Source organism: Artibeus jamaicensis, unplaced genomic scaffold (genome assembly GCF_021234435.1).
Source record: "Artibeus jamaicensis isolate MK-2021 breed Jamaican fruit bat unplaced genomic scaffold, CSHL_Jam_final contig_519, whole genome shotgun sequence".
Classification (NCBI taxonomy): Eukaryota; Metazoa; Chordata; class Mammalia; order Chiroptera; family Phyllostomidae; genus Artibeus; species Artibeus jamaicensis.
Genome location: NW_026521871.1, coordinates 49,539,137 through 49,558,331, shown reverse-complemented (window position 1 = coordinate 49,558,331; position 19,195 = coordinate 49,539,137). Strand labels below are relative to the sequence as shown.

At 49.3% G+C, this 19,195-nt stretch overlaps 1 protein-coding gene across 1 annotated transcript; it reads right to left on the bottom strand.

Moving 5' to 3' along the window:
- Positions 1-298: 298 nt before the first annotated feature.
- On the bottom strand, positions 299-2,810 carry EIF1B (eukaryotic translation initiation factor 1B). Its single transcript, XM_037148388.2, has 4 exons — positions 2,535-2,810; positions 1,463-1,626; positions 946-1,047; positions 299-697 (listed from the first exon to the last, which is right to left on the bottom strand). Exons 1-4 carry the CDS (start codon positions 2,563-2,565, stop codon positions 653-655), a joined length of 342 nt encoding a protein of 113 aa, XP_037004283.1. The 5' UTR covers positions 2,566-2,810; the 3' UTR covers positions 299-652.
- Between the last annotated feature and the right edge of the window lie 16,385 nt (positions 2,811-19,195).

Below are 19,195 nucleotides of genomic sequence, written 5' to 3'. Positions count from 1 at the left end.
GCGGGGGCAGAAACATCGATCAGTTGCCTCCTATATGCACCCTGACTGGGGATCGAAGCCGCACCCTTTTGGTGGATGGGACGATGCTCCAACCAACCGAGCCACCTGGCCAGGGCTCTATTCTTAAGTCAGTAAATGCAGAACAAGCGCTACACATGACAATGTCACGTTCTAACTGTGGGTTCAACCAGAGCAAAGCCAATTAGAAAGGGCACTTACAGGATGAGAACGCCCATTGTGAAAGGGAGAATATACATGCAGCTTACTTGCTTAGATCTGAGAGCCTAACTGATCACAGTAGAATTCATAGACTTTTTTATTGTTAAGCTGCAACATACATGGTTTAATACAACAAAAATTTCATCAAGTGAAAAGTAATGAACCGAACAATAAACAAACAAACACCCAGAACAAAGTATTTTCCATTGGAAACATGTTAAGATGAGCGTGGGGCTTCGCTACCACCTCACGGCGGGCTCCTCGTGTGTGGCCGGCCTGCGCACCCCGGGCTCTCTGTCGTCATGCGGAGGGGAGTGGGAGCGGTTAAATAAAGGAAAAGTCCAGTTTCTGCAGAGCATCATTTCACAAGGTAGCCAGACTAGATTTAGCAAATAAAATTACTCAAGAAATCCTCCACGTGTTTGGGGTCATCTTAGAATCCATGAACCTTAAGCTGTTCCTCCTTGACGATGCCAACCTGCGAAACAAAACCTGCGTTAGCACTATCATCTTGCGGACGGTATAAATTCATACTAGGAAACGTGCAGCGGCCATTAAAAACAACCCCTGTTAAAAGCTTATTGCAACATTTTCTCTTTTTTTTTTGTGGCATTAACTGTTAGTAATGATTCAACATGTGCCAGAAGACACCCCCTGTAGATACGGAACAGTCGGGTCATTCTAATGACAAAGCATTTTTAAGGGCTGCGTATAGCAGTCACTCACCTCCAACAGAAACTGGCAGATGTTTTTTCTTTGGTCACCTTGAAGCTGAATAACCTCTCCGTACTCGGGGTGTTCAATCACAGTGCCATTACAGGCAAATTTCTGGAGAAGTATGTAAATGTTCAACATAACGGAGTCAAATACAATGGAGTTTAACTCTCACCCTAAGACTAGCATTAACCACTCAGCAGGCGTGATCACGTTTAAGTACCAAGTCTCTCTCCTGTCGGCCCCAACATTCCCAAATTAATTTGAAATGAACCAGCAGGTCACGTAAAGGCAACGATTTTACTGGGAACATCAGGAACTAAATTATTTCACATGTGGTTGAAGGCCACATGAGTCTTACTTTAAGATGAGAGACTAGACATAAACATCTGACTGTTAATTTTGAGGATGCACACAGCCTTCTCCGGCCCAAGCATCTTCTCCCCCACTGGCACTGAAGGAACCACAACCCAGTTCAGAGGTGTGCATCAGTAACTCTATTTTCATCTCTTCTTCCCAACACCTGTACCTTTTTGAAAGCTTTCACAAGTTTCTTTTTGTCATAATCATCTGCAATGCCCTGAACAGTAGTCAGCGTCTTCCTGCCGTTCCGTTGCTGGATTCTTATATGAATGTAATCCTCAGTCCCTGCCGGGAGTAAGTCGTCACCCTTAGTTGCATCAGCAAAGGGGTCTGAAAAGCGATACAAAAAAAAAAAATTGAAAGCAGAAATTTTTTTTTTTAGTAAGTAATTTCCAGATCCATGGTACACTACAGCTTCGACAGTTCGCAAAGAAGTTTCTAGTGCCTCTGCTTTTTTTGCAGGTGGGGACAGGGGTGATGGGGGTGAGGCATAAATGAAACCCCCAAGGCACTCTTACGAAAAGGGAACAATTTAAACAAGCATGTCTAATCGATACTTGGACAGAAAATCGTTATACACAATGTTACCGTTGAACACAGTCCACTAGTAAAACGAAATTTTAAAACCTCAATTTTGTAGCAGCTATAAAAATGTGCGTCATCTCGATTACATTGTGTTAACAACAGAAACATTCAAATACCCCAATCATTTCACTGTAAAGGTGCCGTGCGAAAAGTAACGGCGACAAAAAAACCCCAACACAACACATATATATACACGTGTGAGCATATATATGCGTCAAGAGATGTGATTTTACAAATTACTACGCAAGTTGAGAAGCCGGACCCTGTGGCGGTTCAGAGGTCTGCATCCGCATCCTTTACTCCATGCCCCCAACACCTGCTCAGAACCGGCTGCGGCCCCAACGGATGCCGGTCCCCAACCCCGCGGCCCGCGTCGCCCCGGCGAGCAGCGGGGTCGCCGAGATGTCAAGGGGCGGCAGCCGGGTCCCGGCCGGGGTCAGCCGGCCGTCCTCGGGGAGGGGGTCGCCAGGGGGCCAGTCGCCATTTTCTGGGCGCCGAGACAAAGCCCCACTCGGGGTACGGGGAGGGCAGGAGGGTGGGGGGGCCCTGTGAGCGGTGGTCAGGACTGTGCCGCGGCGACGGCGGGTACGGACGGCCCGCCGGCCGAGGGGGCGCGGGGGAAGGAGGGGACGGCGGCGGGGACCAGATCTTACCGAAAGATTGGAGGTTCTGGATAGTGGACATGCGATACTAGTGTGAGGCCGGTGAGGGGATAAAATTCCTGCGGGGCCCGCCCGGATCGCCGTGTCAAGAGGCTGTAGTGGCGAGAGAAGGAAAATAAGAAAACGCTTCGCCCCGGGACTGGGATGCGGCTGGAGCGGCGGCGGAAGCCAGGAGGAGGCGGAGGCAGAGGCGGCGGAGACGGCTGCGAGGACGCGAAAGAAGAGGCGGCGCTGCGGCTTCTCCGACAAAATGGCCGTGGAGACTATTTTGATGCGCCCACCGCCCCGCCCACGTGCTCGCCCCGCGCCAGGAACCGTGGGACTTGTAGTTTTCTAGAGGGCACAGCTCTCGCAAAGCCTGGGGCGAGTGGGCTTGCGGGACCGCAATTCCCAGCAGGGAGTTCGCGGTCCGGCGCTGGTCCGCAGGACTCGAAGGGTCCAAAGGGGTGCAAATCCATCCCTCTGTAACCTGCTGGTCTGGGGCTGTCTTCTCCGCGCTCGCAGGCTCTGCGGTTCTGTTACCGTAGAGCTATGGTGCCGACGGGTGGGTGCTGGGGGATCATCTCCATCGGTCACTCTAGAGGCCGAGGGAATGGAAGTAAAAGCGGGGTGCAGGAGAACCACGAGCCCCCTAACCCTCGGCTTGCGACTCGATGGCTGCCCCTCAGCACCTTTGCGTCGAAAGCCTAGCTTCCCCTCCCCTGAGTTGCAGGAGCCCCGTTAGTCCCCACCGACGTCCACGCGGGACCCTTCCCCGCAGAGTTGGGCTGCCTTCCAGTTCCCCAGCGCGGTGGTTTTCAAACAACAGCGTACATCTCCTGGAAGCCTTGATAAAACAGATGAATAGACCCAGAGTTTCTGTTTTCAGAGGTCTGGGGTGTGACCCGAGAATTTGCAAATCTAGCAAGCTCCCAGGTGATGCTGATGGTGCTGGCCTGGGACCCAACTTCAGCAGCACCACTCACCTTCACCAGGGGCCTGGCATCCAGTGGGGGCCAGGGATGAGTCAACCGAACATACTATAAAACCAGCCTGTCAACTTGAACACAGGACCTTGAACACGATAGGTGCCTTATAAAAATTGAAGGTGAGCTCAGAAAAAGGTTAATCGATGTAGACTCGGGTACCAGAAAAACACACCTGAACCTTTGGGAATGGGCTCACCCATGGACCCCTGCTCAGAATTTGCTCTCAGTGCATGAAATAAAACAACAAGGGTTACAAAGGAAACCAATTATATAGAAATTAAAAATAATACATTGAGAACATAGTATTGTTTCTTTGCTATTGCATTAATTAACAAGATCTAGCAGCAGGTTTAATAACTACCAGGGTTTCAAAAGGTGACAAAAGATACTTTGAGAGGTCCGAAACATCAGAAATATGACGATACCTGTGCCTTATTGGGGCAAAGGACGATGCCTGTCCTTCTAATACTACTGTGATGTTGCCAGCATTCCGAATGGGGGAAATGCTATACTTTGCCTAAAAGTTAGTGAACATTTAGGTTTAACCATTTCTCCTAGCCAGGTTTGGGAATTCTGTCCTACCTCCCTCCTCTCCTCCACAACTCATCAGTGGACCAAGGATCTGCAGTCCGTAGGGGAAGAATATCTGGATTTAATAGAATCCCTCCTTTTTCAGACCTAGTGTTTACATCAGAAAACCCCAGGATCCCAGAAATCTCCAGTCTCCGGTTACGTCTACAGGTTGGACACCATTGCGAGTATTATCGTAAAAGTTCTCCTGGCTCTCTGGCCCCTGAGCACTTGTGGGGTATCTGGCCCACACTGACCTTTCCAAGACTTAAACTCTCGGTTTCACCTGTTTTTTTTTTTTTTTACTTTTTAAAATGGGGCTACTAGAATATTTAAAATGACAGGTGGCTGCATGCCATTTCTATCAAATAGCAAAGGTTTACAAAGAAAAGATTTGACCTATATGTAAAGTTATAAAAGGAATAAATAAAAGTATTGAAAACCTAGTATTTTTAGTTCTACATGGTACCAGGCTAGTTTAAGGTGATGATGTTCTGCCTTATTTCAGAAGGGGGTTTGGATTACTAGCCAAGAACAGTAGCATTGACAAAAGGAATCAGGGAAGATTAAAAAAAAACAAAAAACAAACAGTAGAGTAGTTGAAAAATAAAGCCCCAGAGCTAGAGAGAGACCCCCAAATGGCTCTTACTGTCCTAATGGTTAGGAGAACGAGAAGTCGGCTAGAAAGTCCACATGTCTCCAGGCGGAGAGCATGCCAGGTGTGTGGGGGGCATGGCTTGGCCTGGCCCCGAACCACAGGAGGGGTTTTCCTTGGGCCTCATAAAGGGGACACTGTGATGTATTGGGCAGCATCCCAGCAGTGTGCCTCCCATGAGGACAAGGGTGGGCTTTGTGCAGCTGTTTCCTGTACTGCTACTGACAGGGGCATGCTCTCAGGTTAGGACCTCAGGTTCCCCTCCACCCACAGGTCACCCGTTGTGGCAGGCCTGTGATAATGTGATGTGCGGGTTTCCTGCTTCACTGAACATCACTCACTGACCAACGGCCCCAGCTGCGGCACTGAGAATTCAGCATCTTGGAGGCCACGCTTCCCACTGGCTACGCTCAGCCAACGAGCAAGGATCCCAAGACAGGCCTGCTCTCAGGAGATGCAGGACCCTCGGATAGGCCGCTTTCCTCAAGGCCCCTCCACTGGCCTGGCTGGACTGTCTCAAACTGTCCAGGCTGAAGCCTAACAATCTTATTCCACCCTTCTTCCCTTTATCCTTCACAGGGTCCCCCTTCTGGCTCCTTCCTCTTTTCCTCTCCAGTCTTTCCCCTAATAAATGCCTTGTATGTCTAATTCCATCTGATGGAGTGATGTACCTAACTCCATACTGGTTGGTGAGGAAACAATAGGTAGAAGGACAGTTCTAGTTAAAATAAGTGGTTATTACCACAAGGCTTTCCCCCCAAACCCTGAAATCTCCTGCAGAGCTGTGCTAGACCCTGTGAGGCTAAGAGAACTTCTGCACGGCCTTCAATAGAAAAGGTCCAGGTGGCCTTGTCGTCTGGGTGTTCACCCCGCAGTAAGCCCTTTGTGGCTTGCACATCTGATGGTAAGAAAATGTTGACCCACTGATGGGCAAAAACAACCTTTGCCTCATGCTTGGAGCAGGCATCCAAATTTACTTTCTGTAGGGAAGGCTCCCCGCCCACCCCACCAGTTTCCTTCCCAAACACAATCCCCAGGGGAAGAGGCTCTTGGGTTTCTTACCCCCTCAGTGAGATTGGGAATCATCTCTCCCCACCGGCCAGCCAATGAGACCAAATACAAAGAGAAAACACAAAGAATGAGAGTCTGAGTCACGCACTGAGCATTATAACCAGTACTTCCCACATCTCACCTTTGAATGAGGGTTATATAAAGTTGCATTTCCTGGCCGCAACCATGTTCCCAAAAGATTGAACAACTTGCACAGAATGGATATAACTCAGTTGCTACTATCTACCTAAAACAGTGATGACTGAGTCAGTTTCTGCAGAATGGATCAGAACGCCTGAGAGAGAGAAAGGCGTAACCTAGGCGTGTTTCCTAGTCTCATGGGCTTTGTACTCGGTTATGGTGGTGCGGGAAGAGTGAGGAGAAGGGGTGACAGGCTTTGTGCGTGTAAGCATTTAATTTTAAATGGTGGTGACCCACATACTGACGACATCGAGCACATTATATGTAAAGTATCTACAGAGCAGGACGTTGAAGAGAAACAAAAAGTGTACGTGGACGAAGGAGTCGATATCTATTTTTATTTTCTGGGTGCTTATAAGTCTTAAGTCCAAGCCAACATGGCATCATAAAGCAAGTATGAAAATAAGACAATTTCAGGGATCTGGGAAGTTGAAGACGTAGTAGAGTTAACCCCGGAAATCTAAGGATGCCCCCTGTGGCCATAACTCTCAAGTGTGGATCATGATTAGGAGAGAGTGTGGCTACGTGGCCATGACCCTCAACTTCCAGTCTCAAGGAAGGTTCTAGAAGCAGAGATGCATTCCTATTTCTCCCCTGCCCTCCAGTTGTCAAGACCTGTGAGGGGTCTGAGATGTTACCCTACTTGCAAACTAACACATTGGCCTGCCACTGTTCGATGGAGCTGATAGAAGACAAGAGCCTCCAGGGTTAGGGACAAACAACTGTTACTCATGGCAAAGGCATGAGCCAGAGCTCCATGTTCGTGCTGGTTGCCCTGGCCGCCGAGTCCCAAGGGGCCACACGGGTGGCCGAGGTGGATGCCCACCCATGCAGAGGGGCTGCATCCAGGCGAGGAGCCCTGTGCTGGGGGAATCCGTCCCTTGTACGAGCAGTAATAAGATTGTCTGGAGAGGGATGTGCACCTCATCCCTCAAGGCTGCGCCCTGAAAAATGGATGGAGTAGAAAGCAGCCTCTTAGATTCTTGGCCAAACCCATAAGGACATGCAGGTGCCCTCGGGGGCCACGGTGGATCGATTCTCCCAACAACTGATGGATCAGTCCCCTTCCTGTAGTCTGGGGTGCTACATATGCTCTTGGGACACTAGGTCAGCCACGTGCACCAGTGGACAAGGCCTGTGGACAGGTCACGCCCATGGGTGTGTCTCACTTTCCATTCTTTTCCATTTGTGTTTCTCACACCTGTTCTGTGGGAGTGGTGGCTCATGGTCGAGTGTGCACTTTGACCGTGCCGGGACTCAAGGGCAGTGGTGCAGTGGTTTAGAGTCTAGGCTGAAGAGCTAAATAGCCAAAAAGCAGAGACCACCCATGTGCCCACTGATCAATGAATGAATAAACACTCGGTGTGTCCCTGCAATGGAATGTTACTTAGCTATGAAATGAACCATGTTACATGCTATAACATGGGTGTACTTTGAAAGCATGCTAAGTGAAAGAAGCCAGTCATGGAAGGCCACATGTTGTATGATTCCACTTATTTGAATTGTAGAGAGTTGGCCCATCTATGGAGATGGAAAGTAAGTTCTTGGTCGACTAGAACTGGGGGTGTGTTTGAGGAGAAATGTGTAGTTCCCACTACTGAGTTTCTCTCTGGGGGGGGTGAGAATATCCTGAAATTATGGGAATGGTCACACGGGTCTACAAATACACAAAAAGACATTGAATTCTACACTTTAAATGGGTGAATTGTATGGTCTGAAATATATCTCAATAAAACTTACAAAAAGAACGCATGCAAAAAAAGTGGAAATGAGTTTCTTACTATCTGTGAATACATTAAAATATTAACAAGGCCAGTCAGCATTATATCAAAAAGCAAATATTAACCCAGAAGTGCCAGGATAATCCATATACGTATGTTGTAACTGTAGTGAAGATTCAGAACTTAATATAAAGGATTGAATTCAGGGTTTGCTGTTTTGCAGGAACAGAGAGAAGTGGTCACTGGCCAGGGCTGAAGAGCCCTCCACACCGTGAGCCCTGCACACATCAAAATGGCAGGCCTTTATGACATAGACACAGCCAAGACCAGTCCTGGGAGTTGCCTGTCAGGCAGTAAGGTCAGAGAGTCCTTGGGATACCCGGGAGGGGAATGGAGGCTTGGAGATACTCAAGTACAAGAGATGGAGACCCAGCCCCTCTTGAAGGGAGGAGACCAGCCCCCTTGACAGGGCGGAAAAGAAGGGTAGGAATCAACAGTCGTGAGTCGGCTAACTTCAGAAAAGCTCTTTGTAAAGGGATGCTGATTATAGACCTTTGGGAAGCCGCGTAGTGTTTTCTCACTGAGGCCTTAACTTCCAGTTACAGAAACCATACTCAACAGCATGGTGAAGAGACCGATCCAGCCTGGTCCCCCAATACATCAGCAGGTGAAAGGACATCAGCTCTCTGGTCATCTCAATAAGATGAGAAAGATTGATTTTCATAGATTCTATTCTCTGAGGATAACACCCACCCCCTCACCCTTTCTCCCTGGGGTGGGGGGGTAGGACCAAGGACCACGGCGCGGGGCTTCAAGCTGCATATTATTTATGTCCTTCAATTTCTGGCAGTGGGTGATGCAGGGGATTGTTGCTTCTTATTTCAAGGATAGACCAGTGACCTTTCCAAGTCTCGGATTTTTATGCTGATATTTTCAGTGTAATTATAGCTTCCCTGAAGTCTTTTCTTAGCTCACTTTAATATGAAAGCTACTTAATCGATTCTATCTCTCTTTGAACTGAGTCACCAGCTACACTGAATATAAAAACGTGTTCAGCATACCCACAGCACAGCCCGCCCCTCATCCTTCGTAACCCCAGGCCAGTCCTGCCTGCCCTGGTGTTGCAGGGCTGCAGGAAGCTCCGGCAACAGTCGCCTGGACGGGCTGACCTCAGGTACCACGTCTTCCTAAAACCATCCCTAACTTGATATCATCCTCTTCAGGTTTTGTCAGTTTCTTAGGCCGAAGGGTCTACATTTTCCTGACTTGAAATTTAATCTTACTTTTCAGTAAGCATTGCCCGTATTTAGTGGATTTACAATGTCAGTAAAACAGCCTCACCTGGGATTTTGTTTCTTTTCTTTCTTTCTTTGTTTTTTTTTTTTGGAAAGAGTTGTATCTCATCTAAGCAAACTACAAAGAAAGATTCACGTGGCAGAACCGCAGCAGCTTGTACCGACTGAGTGTGCCCTGTGGACCAGGTCAGGGCCAATAGCTTTCCATGCGCGGTGGCTGCTGCTGCCCTCAGCCCACCTCATCTTCCGTTCTGGACCACGGGCCGTGCACTCTTTACTGCCCTTCCTGGGGTGTTCTTGTTCTCACTTTCCACAGTGATGATTTCATCCATTTTCTCTCCTCTCAACCCCCAGTGCCTTCCCCTGTGCTCACTTGCAGCCGTGGCCTTGCTCACGCTTAATGAGAACAGTGAAGAAGTCAGGGGGAACAGACCTCATCCGGACACCAAGTCCCAGGTCCCCTGCCGTCTGTGCGTCTGCTGGTCGCCTCCTTGTTGAAACGGATGAATTAGCCCTGATTTCCTTTTCTGCTTTCTCAAGGGCATTGCCAGGATCTGCTTCTCCCCCTTGCATTTATTCTCACTCTCTTCCGTATTAGTTCTAAAAGGATACAAATATTCTTTAGAATCTTCCATCTTAAAAAGACAAAAAGGAAAGCGTCCCTTGGTTTTATGCCCTTTTCTCGCCAGGACCCATTCCTGTCTGCTCTTCTGAAGAGCGGTCTGCCACTCTGCCCACTTGCTGGTGCCCCGCTGCTCCTCAGCCCTGCACACAGGCGCCTGTGCCCACTGCCGTGCCGGGGCCATTCACGCCCAAGCGTCCCGGGCCTCTGGATGGCACCCGGTGCCACTGCACCGCACGTGAACTGCTGCTTTCTTCTCTCGGTTTCTCTGACACCACTCTCTCTTAGCCTTGTTCCATGTCGCTGATCACGCTTTTTCCAACTCTTTTGCTGGCTCCTTGTCTCTTCAAATGGTGCCAACGTGATCGTTCCAGTAGGAGGAAAATCAGGGCACGGTGGTGTCTCAGAAGCCAGGCGAAGGAAGTACGCCTCCCAGAGGCTGGGTCGGGGGTGGACAGTTCCGCCCAGTGGCTCGGCATCTTCAGCGTTGCATTCAGTGGCATCGTGGTGTCCAAGGGAGGGAATAGAGCTGAAATAGAGGAGGTGGTAGCTGTTTTTGAACATTCATGGGGTCAGGGAGGGTCTCAGACCATTTCCATTGGGTTATACTGGCTGCAGTAAGCTATTGGCAAAAAGGAAATGCATTAGAATCTCCCCTGGAACTAAAAGAAAAATGAAGACAGGAAGTTATTCTGCGTCAAAAGCATCTCTGAGAAATGAGTAGGACAAGGAGAGGGTGAGAAAACAGATTTAAAAAATATTTTCAATTACAGTTGACGTATAATGTTATATGAGTGTTTCAGGTGTACAACATAGTGATAAAGCATGAAATGAAAGGAAATCTATTCTTTACTGCAGCTCACCCTAATTCTCTTTGAGTATTAGGCCCCTTTATTAATATAATGGCCCTTAATCAAAACAGGAGAGTTTGTAGAGCTTTCAGTAATGGGCATGAGTTTGAAGGGCAATGTCATGGTTTGTGGAGAATAATTCCAAAGCTAAAGCTAAAGGACCTCAGGCAACATAACAGACAGTATCCTCGATGGCATTTTTCATGCTAACTGCAGAAAGGGATTCCATGTGGCTTTTTATGTAAATAGATGACAAAGAGTAAAGACCTTCGCCCTCTTACAGACAGTGGTGTATGTGTCAAAACTATCCAATCGCAAACACCAAGTATGGCTTTTCAAAGTAAACACATTATTTTCTGTGTAATTGCTGTAATTAGCTTGTCGGAACATCACTGACCATTAGCAGAGAAAGCAGATGGAACGAGATTTGTCTCCATGCGTGAGCCGGGATGCTGTAAAAACGTCGATTCTGAGCTATAAACGCAGTCACCCGGTTGTGTGGCTGGGACGCGGCGTTACAGACAGTGGTGGAAACGTGCAGCCGGTCCACAAATGGCCCGATTTGGTTGTTCAGAGTGATCCTTTCAGATGTCTTCCGGAGTAGCTTATTAAAAAGCACAGAGATTGTGAATCAGTTCAAATAAAAAATTGAGCAAACTTCAGAGCAAAAGAAAGTACTAGCATTTCCCATATCGATTCCACTATTTTGACTAATGGCACTGCCACTGACCCCGCAGCCCTGGGGAGAAACCCGGGTGCCTTTGCCCTCTTCCTCCCTCCCTCCCTGTTCTTTCTGCTGGTCTCGGTCTGCCTCTAATCCATGAGCTCCTGTCTCCCGTCTTACTATTACCTTGGGCCTGGGTGGGGAGGTGGTTAGAGAACAAGATGGTGTGGACTGTTAGGATTTTGGAAGGGGCGTGGGGTGGTGCATGTTCTTAAAAGACACCCATACTATTCTGATTCTCCCTCCCACCTGGTGAGGAGCATCAGGGTATAATATGGATGCTCAAGATCAAAGGGAATCCAAGAATTTTCACAGCAGGAAAGATTTTTCCAAACTTTGAATGACTCATTCAGGCAAAGTTAGGGAACCAAAAGGCATTCCAGAGGAGACCTGAAATGACATGACAGACGGCAGGACAAGCCAGAGGCGTGCACTTGAGAGACTCAGTGCAGGTCTCGGACCGCCGCCTCCAGCCTCTCTCTGGGCAACCCGACTGCCCGGTTCTGACCGGACCCTCTGTACTGGGGATGCCAACATCAACAGTTGTTCATCTTGTCTCCCTCCCTAGACTGCATGCATCCAGAGGGCAGGGCTGTACCTTTTTCTTTCCAGCTGTCTAGTGCTAGTTACCATGGCCAAGGGCAGACATGAAGCCCGCGTTGCTGACTGTGTGTTTATGATCTGCACATCTCTGTCAAGATGTTCCAGAAGCACCTTAAACTCAACCTGACCAAACATTGATTTTTTAAATTCTAGATCCTTCCCAACCCCGTGCTTCCATTTCTGTGTTGGTCGGTGGAACCGAGCCATGCGGTCAGAGCCCTGTGTCCCCAGTCTTCACACTGCTTGACTGCTCGGTGGCCACTCACTCTCCTTCCTCCTTTAACTTCTTTGTTTCCCTGGACACTATTTTCTCCTTCTGCCTTTCTGACTGCCCCTCCTCTGCCAATGCAGTTCCTCGGGGCCAGGGCTCACGGTCCATCACCAGGCCCTCTTGGTGATGTCCACCCAGGGCACAGCTTCCAGTCCCATCCCTGTCCCAACAGCCCTCAGCCCTCTAACTCCAGTCCTGATCGCTGCAGACACAGATCCACCTGCCTCCTTCACCTCCCCTCTTGGCCAGCACCTCACAACAGAACATACCCGGAAAGGAATTTGTCGTTCACCATCCCCCAGCGCAGGGAAGCAGGCCAATGCTTTCTCTATTATTTCAGCCAGAGATCTGACAGCATCCTTCCGACCTCAATCCTTTTTGCTACCATATCCAGCCAATTCCCAAATCCTGTTCTTTGCCTCCTAAATGTGTCCTGGATTCATCAGAATTCTCCTTCGTCACCACTTTAACCTAAGCTGTCTTGATTCCTTCCTGGGCTCGATAGGAAATCTCTCATTAGTCTACCCACCATCTCTCTCTCCACCCCACTGCAATGTATTCCTTACATTAAAATATCAAAGTGATTTAAAAAAAAACAACGAATCTGCTCAGGTCACTTTCTCCCTGAACTTTGTGGTGTCTTACCATTAATCACAGATTACAGGCCAAAGGTGCCATATTGACCCAGCTGTGCGCATGGGCGATGTCTGTGATAGATAGGAGGGTGATGGGGGACCATGCCAAATGCTCTGTATACAAATGACCCATGCAGCTAGGTGGGAAGTGATACCTTAACAGTGAGTGCCAGCACTCTGCAAGGCGAACCACTGTCTCTGGGTAGGTTTCTGGGCCAGAAAGTGGGACACCTGGGCCCTGAGTTTTCAGTGAGGCCAAGGCATTAGAGCCCCTCCTGATGGGAAGAAGAACATTTGAGAAACAGGAATGTCTAAGTGGGCTTTTCAGCTATTAGGAGATAGGCCCCGTGCACCCCAGGTCCTCCCTGTTACCACTCTTTTACGTGAAAGTGGGGAAGGGCTTGAATTTCCTGTCTGCCTGATGGGGTACAAAACAGAGGCTGCAACAAGGAACAAAGACCAGAAACCTTCAATCCGCATAAGCACAAATTCACAGGCTTTGAGGAAACTGTAGATTTGAACCCAGATTTTGAGTGGCATGAAGCCTATTCCCACCTCCAATGATCTGGGTTGGTTACACTGAGATTCTCCTGAGCTGGGAGGGGCCTGGGGCCATCAGAGAGGAGGTCACATTTGAGTTGAGCCTTGCTAAAGGGTGGGCAGAGATTTTCAGTGCCAGAGGGAGGCGTTCTGGCAGACTGAATACAATGTGGGAAGATGCAGTGCTGGGAGAGGTCCTTGCTTTGATAGCCTGTGACCCACAGAGGGTAAACGGGGCCCTGCCAGGAGCGGTGGTCCGGAATTCCTATACAGATACCGCCCAGCTCTGCAGCACCTGAAACAGACTCTCCAACCACGTTTCGGTCCGTCTGTTTGCAAAGGCAAGATGGTGCTTTTCCCATGCAATCAAAGACAGAGTGGAGGCCAGGAGATAGAAGCCTTACAGCTCCAAATCAAGAAGGGGTGACAGTGCTCTGTCATCAGACACCTCAACAGTCTATGGGCACCAAGCTGACATGTGGCTGAGTGACATCTGAGCTGTTGTACCTTAGATAGCCAGCATCTCAGCAGCCCCGGGTCACCTAGAAGAGTTGCTTTTAGGCGAGGAAACGACAGTAACTGTCATTTAAAGACCCTGGAAAGCCTCGGCTCTGCTAGACTGATGATACCAACCCATTCTGGGCAAGGCAGTTCCCCAGAGACCCAAGTTACAACCGGGTGGAAACGCTCGTTCGTGGACTCTGTTCTTGGTGGTGCATTCACCACACAGGGCCCACGTCCACCAGGGCGAAGAAGACGTGTCTGGCCTCCCGTTTTAAAGACTTTCTCAAGTGTCTCTTTCTGACTTCCCAATGGGTTTGCCATGAAATGAATGAACTAGTAGGAAAGAATAAATGAGAAAGGACAGGCTTGGAAGTGCAAATTATTGTCATTACCGGGAGACAGGGAAGGGCACGGGGCAGATAGCAGGGCAGCGGAACACTCACTACGGAGGAGCCTGCCAAGAGCCCTTTCATTTTCAATTAAGTAATTACCACATTGCTCAGCGAGTGAGGACGGCAATTACAGGCTTTCCCATCCTGTCACCTCGCCACCTAACACCTCTTGCTTGCAGCACAGCGCGGCTCTGGGCCAGCACTGCTCCTTGTCACTAGGTCTACACAGGGGACTCTCGAGGCCATCGGGCCCTTCATCCTGTCGCCTCAAACCTCCCTGAGCAAGTCCAAGGCCAAGAACTCGGCATACTTGGTGAGGCTGCGTGGGAAGTGCCGTGGGCAGACTCCCCGAATGGCTCTGATGACTGCGGAGTGCAGACACTCACGGACTCAGAGCAGATCTTCAGAGTTGGCAGATGCACGGGGTGTTCGGTACGATTTTCCTGGGCCCTTTTCCTGCACCACCAGACTCCCCACACGTTCTCAGGGGCTGGGATCGTAAACCGATGCCCCTGCATGGCTGGCTTTGGGCCCCACGGATATGAAGGGAGGAGGAGGCTGTTACCTGGTTCACCTGCCTTGCGATGCCACATGGTTCTTACCTATGTGAGCAGAGATTTATTTGACTTTGGTCCACTTCAAAGAGCTGCGAAGAACACGAATGGGAAGTTCCATATCTCAAAGCAGCCCGAGGGGCTGTTTCTGGACAACAGTGACCTGATGTGTTTAGAACTTCGGTTAAGATAGTTGGATGGTAAACAGACGTCTCCCCTCCAGTTCTGGGAGGAGAGTAAGGAAGACAGACAAGACCGACAGACAGCTTTGACCTAAAGGGATGGAGCCCGGCCAGTAGACCGGGGTGCTCGAGACCACCTCCCCCCTTCTTCCCACCACCCTTTGAACAGTGAGTCAGTACAGCTCCGATGGGGCGGGGGTGGGACTAGCTGGCGAGGGGATCTGAGCCATCAGTGGCTTACTAGGTCTTCTAACTGGTAGCTGGTCTCCCAACATTTTGACGCACATCCCATCAGCAAGAACTGTTTGACCCTGTGCCCCCCAGGATATATCTGTCCATTTATAACTTATTTACATGTTCTCTCATCTATCTACATATTTAATATTGGTAAAGCTCACTTTCATATAAAAAAGATCAGTATAAATAAAAGGTCTCCTATTTTCTTTGGTTTGCTCCCCACTGACTGTCTTCCACACCCTGTGTGGTGGTATGAACCCCGCTTTGGGAAATGCTGCTCTAACCTCGGAGCTCTCTAGGTTCCAGCCTTTTATGGGCAAAGGATGCAGGGGAAGGGTCCATTCACAGAAGAGGGTCCTATCTGGGCACATGGGCTACGTGCAAAGAAAGAGTGAGCATCTCAGAGTCTCTCTGGGCTTATCGGCGATGGCAGGAAGGGGTGACGGCACCCAAGCACTTGTGTTAACTCTTTCTCAGCCCCGGGACCCTGTTTGAAGAGGCCCAGCTAAACTAAGCCAGAGTCGCCGGTGCCCTGCTGGGGCCCACTGGTTGTGGGCATCCGGATACAGGAGCCTGTGCTTCTGGACTCTGGGGAGCGGGTGCTCGGGCCATTCATCCCCCCTGGGTTTGCCCCACCCTCTTAGAAGTGGGGCCAGAGTGAAGGAGAGGTTGGGGAGAGCCTCCTACTCCTCCGTCCTGGCATCGGGAAACCTCCTGTACCCTCCCACATTGGGGAGATGCTCACCTCCGGCCCCACGAGAGACTGCTGCCCCGCTGCAGTCGGTCTGCAGTTCACTCACCTGGTGTGGCTGACCCAAAGCCTAGAGCCGGCCACCAGGGCCGCCCCGGTGAGCCAGTGTGTTTCCAGCACCTGCCCTGTTCCAGGCTCTGTGCGGAGTGAAGGGGACCCTGGTCCTCAAGAAGCTTTCAGGTGAGAGCAGGAGAAAGACATGCAACATGTGCATGCCCTGCAGGGGACATCTCAGCTCTGGTGTCCCCTGGCCAAAGCAAACTGTCACCCCAGGGCACTTGCTGAGGGAGGGGGATGTGAGACCACTAAGGGAGGCAAAGTCACAACAGAAGCACCAGTGAACAGGTCACCACTGTGGGTAACTGGGTCTCGATACTGCGGACACTCTCAGAGGGACCCTACTGAGCCCCGCTGCTCAGGTGGCCGGCAGCACTGTCTGGCCTGGGAGCTCGTCACAAATGCAGCACCCGTGGCCCACTCCTGGCCCTGCTGAATCAGAGTTGGCACATTAACCTGTGAGAAGCAGGGCCTCCATCTTCATCAAGTATGAGGACTTTGATGTAAAACATCGTTTTGTATATTTTAAGACTTGGTGCCACCAGACTGGATCCTTCTGAATAACTGCTTTGCGGTTTCCAACGTTCAAAGTGGACACTTGTTTTCCAGCCCCTTGAAATCTCTTTAAAAATGCAACTCTACTTACCTGTACGTTATCGTGATTATAACTCGGCTGCGGAGACAGAAGGCTCATGCAACCAACTGTTCTGCTAAATGCAAACTGTGTGTGGGGAATGCTTCTGGGAGAAAACAGAGCGGCTGTCGTGCGAGAAGTTATTTTTAAAGGACGGAACCAAATGTCTCCTACGCTTTAAAGTTTTATCAAAAACCTCAGTGAATAGAGGACCCTTTGTGAACTATCGACACCAGCACACATGGAAATAGATATCCTCCTAAAAATGCAACTAACGTTTCATATACAAATTGTGAAATATCAAAAATAAACAGCAACAGTGTGGGGGTTGCCTGAGGAAGTTGGGGGAGGGGAAAAATTGGGACAACTGTAGCAGCATGAATAATACAATATAATTTAAATAAACTATAAGTAGCTCAATGTTTGTTTGTATACCCTTGGTGTTTGTGACCCCATTTTATGCATGAGGAGCTTGGCCAGAGAGCTGCTACGTGGAAATTCTAAGAGTGAAGTCTAGTTTTTTTTCTGGCAGCCTCAATGCTTTGAATACTTGGTCACTTTTTTTTTGTCATGGAAAAACGAAGCACTTATTTCTTAGGGGAAAATATTATCTTGTTGCTATGTACCCAGAAGCAAGCAGAGCCGCATAGTTTTTCAGTGTAGCTGCCCATCACTCTCGACACTCAAATTGCTGGCTCTCAGTCGATTCTCGTGAACGTCAGATTGTCCCTGCAGACTGGTGGCTCACCACGTGGTTCGGGCTTCTAGGTGGTTAGGGAGGCTGAGTGCTCAGGGAGGCTGAGTGCTCAGGTGACTTGAGGGCGACCAGGCCCCCTTCACTGTCTTGCTATTTTATGGGGACGGGGCATGGGAGGGGGCAGAAATCAGGAGTTCTAGTCAGGAAATGCTGCCTGGAGGGGTTTTGGGGTCTCTTGATACTGTCCTCCCCACGTCTCCCATTGGAAATGCCCTGTCGACTGAAATGTGAGTGTGTTTGTTGTGAGTGTGAGCAAACACAGTTGTGCCAGGCACAGTGATGGGAGAGCAGAAAGGTCGATCGAGGACTGGGGTCAGCTGCTTTCTTCCACGAACCTGTGTTTTAATAGGCGATTCTGAGGGCTGCATCAGACCGTCAGGCAGAGAAAGCACATGGCTTCTATTAGCGTGTTCATTCACATGTGCATTTCAGATCAGCAGAGGGCTCCTGTTCCTATTTGCGGAGGGTAGAGGACAATGTCTGGCTTCAGTGTTCTGGACGGGCCAGACTCAAAAGAGGCACAGCTGCCCCGAACCTGTGCAAGACTCTGGGGGAGCCCCCCCACCTGCTTCCTGCTCAGCTCCACAGATGGGCAGGGGTGTCCCCTGACGGTGTCCAGCCTTATGTCCAGGGGCTAGCCCAGGTTCTCAGCCTTAGCACTGCTGGCATTTTGAGTCGGACACTTTTTGCTGTGGGAGGCTGTCCTGTGTGTTGTGGGATGTTCAGTAGCATCCCTGGCCTCTGTGATGTGCCAGTAGCACACATCCTGACCTCTCCATGTTGTGACAATCAAAAAGGTCCCCTAAGAGGCGCAATCACACTCCCCCCCCCATGCTCTGCTGGTCTTACCCAGGTGACCACTCCATATCGCTGATTGCTGGAAAATTCTGTTCTCAGGAGGGCAAGCCACGGAGGGGTGAATGGGGTTCCTGGAAGGACGCTGGGGCAGGGGCAACCATGGCCTTGAACCTTGGCCCCGCGGATGACTAGCCATTGACTTCTTTCCCTAATGCTTCTTCTCTCCCAGCCTGCCCTAACCGAACACTGAACACAAACCAGAAAATCACACAGCTAGAAATGTTATTTTCGTAAATGACTTTTACTTCTTTATCGTCTCTCCTGACAGTGATTCTTGGCAAAGTGCACACAGCATGAAGGCAAGCTTGTCTCTCAGAAGCCATTAAAGAGACGGTCCTATGTCCTCCTTTTCTTGAACCAGTAAAATATTTTCATTATAAAAATTAATCTAAATATAAATATTGACACTGAAGATCAAAATCACTTGATGACAAAATAATTCTTCTGGAACTATAACATTAACATATGCTTATGGTTTTTAATAGTAAATTAAATCTTTGCACTTATTTGGCACAAGGAAACCTTTATAAAAATTCAAATGCCATGGCGCAGGTTTCTTCGTTTTTTTGTTTTTGTCTTTTTGCAAGGCTTACACAGCACACACTTTTTTTTTGGTCGAGGAAAACTGAATATTTTAACACTGTAACACAACAATAGTTGCTTTTCATGCCTCTTAAAGGAAACACTCTATTTAGAACTCTGAACCTTTTTCTGCTGTGTTTTTCCAATTTGCATTTGTTTGCTTCGAATCACGCCAATGGAACAAAAAGCCAAAGATTTACTTTATTTCAAAGGCATCGTTTCTGTTGGATAACACATACACAGCATCGGGCGAGAAGTATGTTGGAAGGTGCACCCCGCCAGGAAGGCCTCACAACACAGTTCAGAGCAGCAGGTCGGGTCTGGGAAAGCGCCCGGCAGCGGATGGACGTAGGAGTTGGAAACAACTCAGAAGGGTGCTCCTGTGAGGCATATCAGTTATACCGAGCTTGCAGGTGTGACTTTGGCAAACTAATCTCC

Excerpts from the sequence above, each read along its gene's own strand:
- EIF1B (XM_037148388.2), bottom strand. The coding sequence starts at position 2,565 with ATGTCCACTATCCAGAACCTCCAATCTTTCG. Across the intron at positions 1,048-1,462 it reads TTGTGAAAGCTTTCAAAAAG|AAATTTGCCTGTAATGGCAC; the intron begins GTACAGGTGTTG and ends ATACTTCTCCAG. Across the intron at positions 698-945 it reads TCTGCCAGTTTCTGTTGGAG|GTTGGCATCGTCAAGGAGGA; the intron begins GTGAGTGACTGC and ends TTTGTTTCGCAG.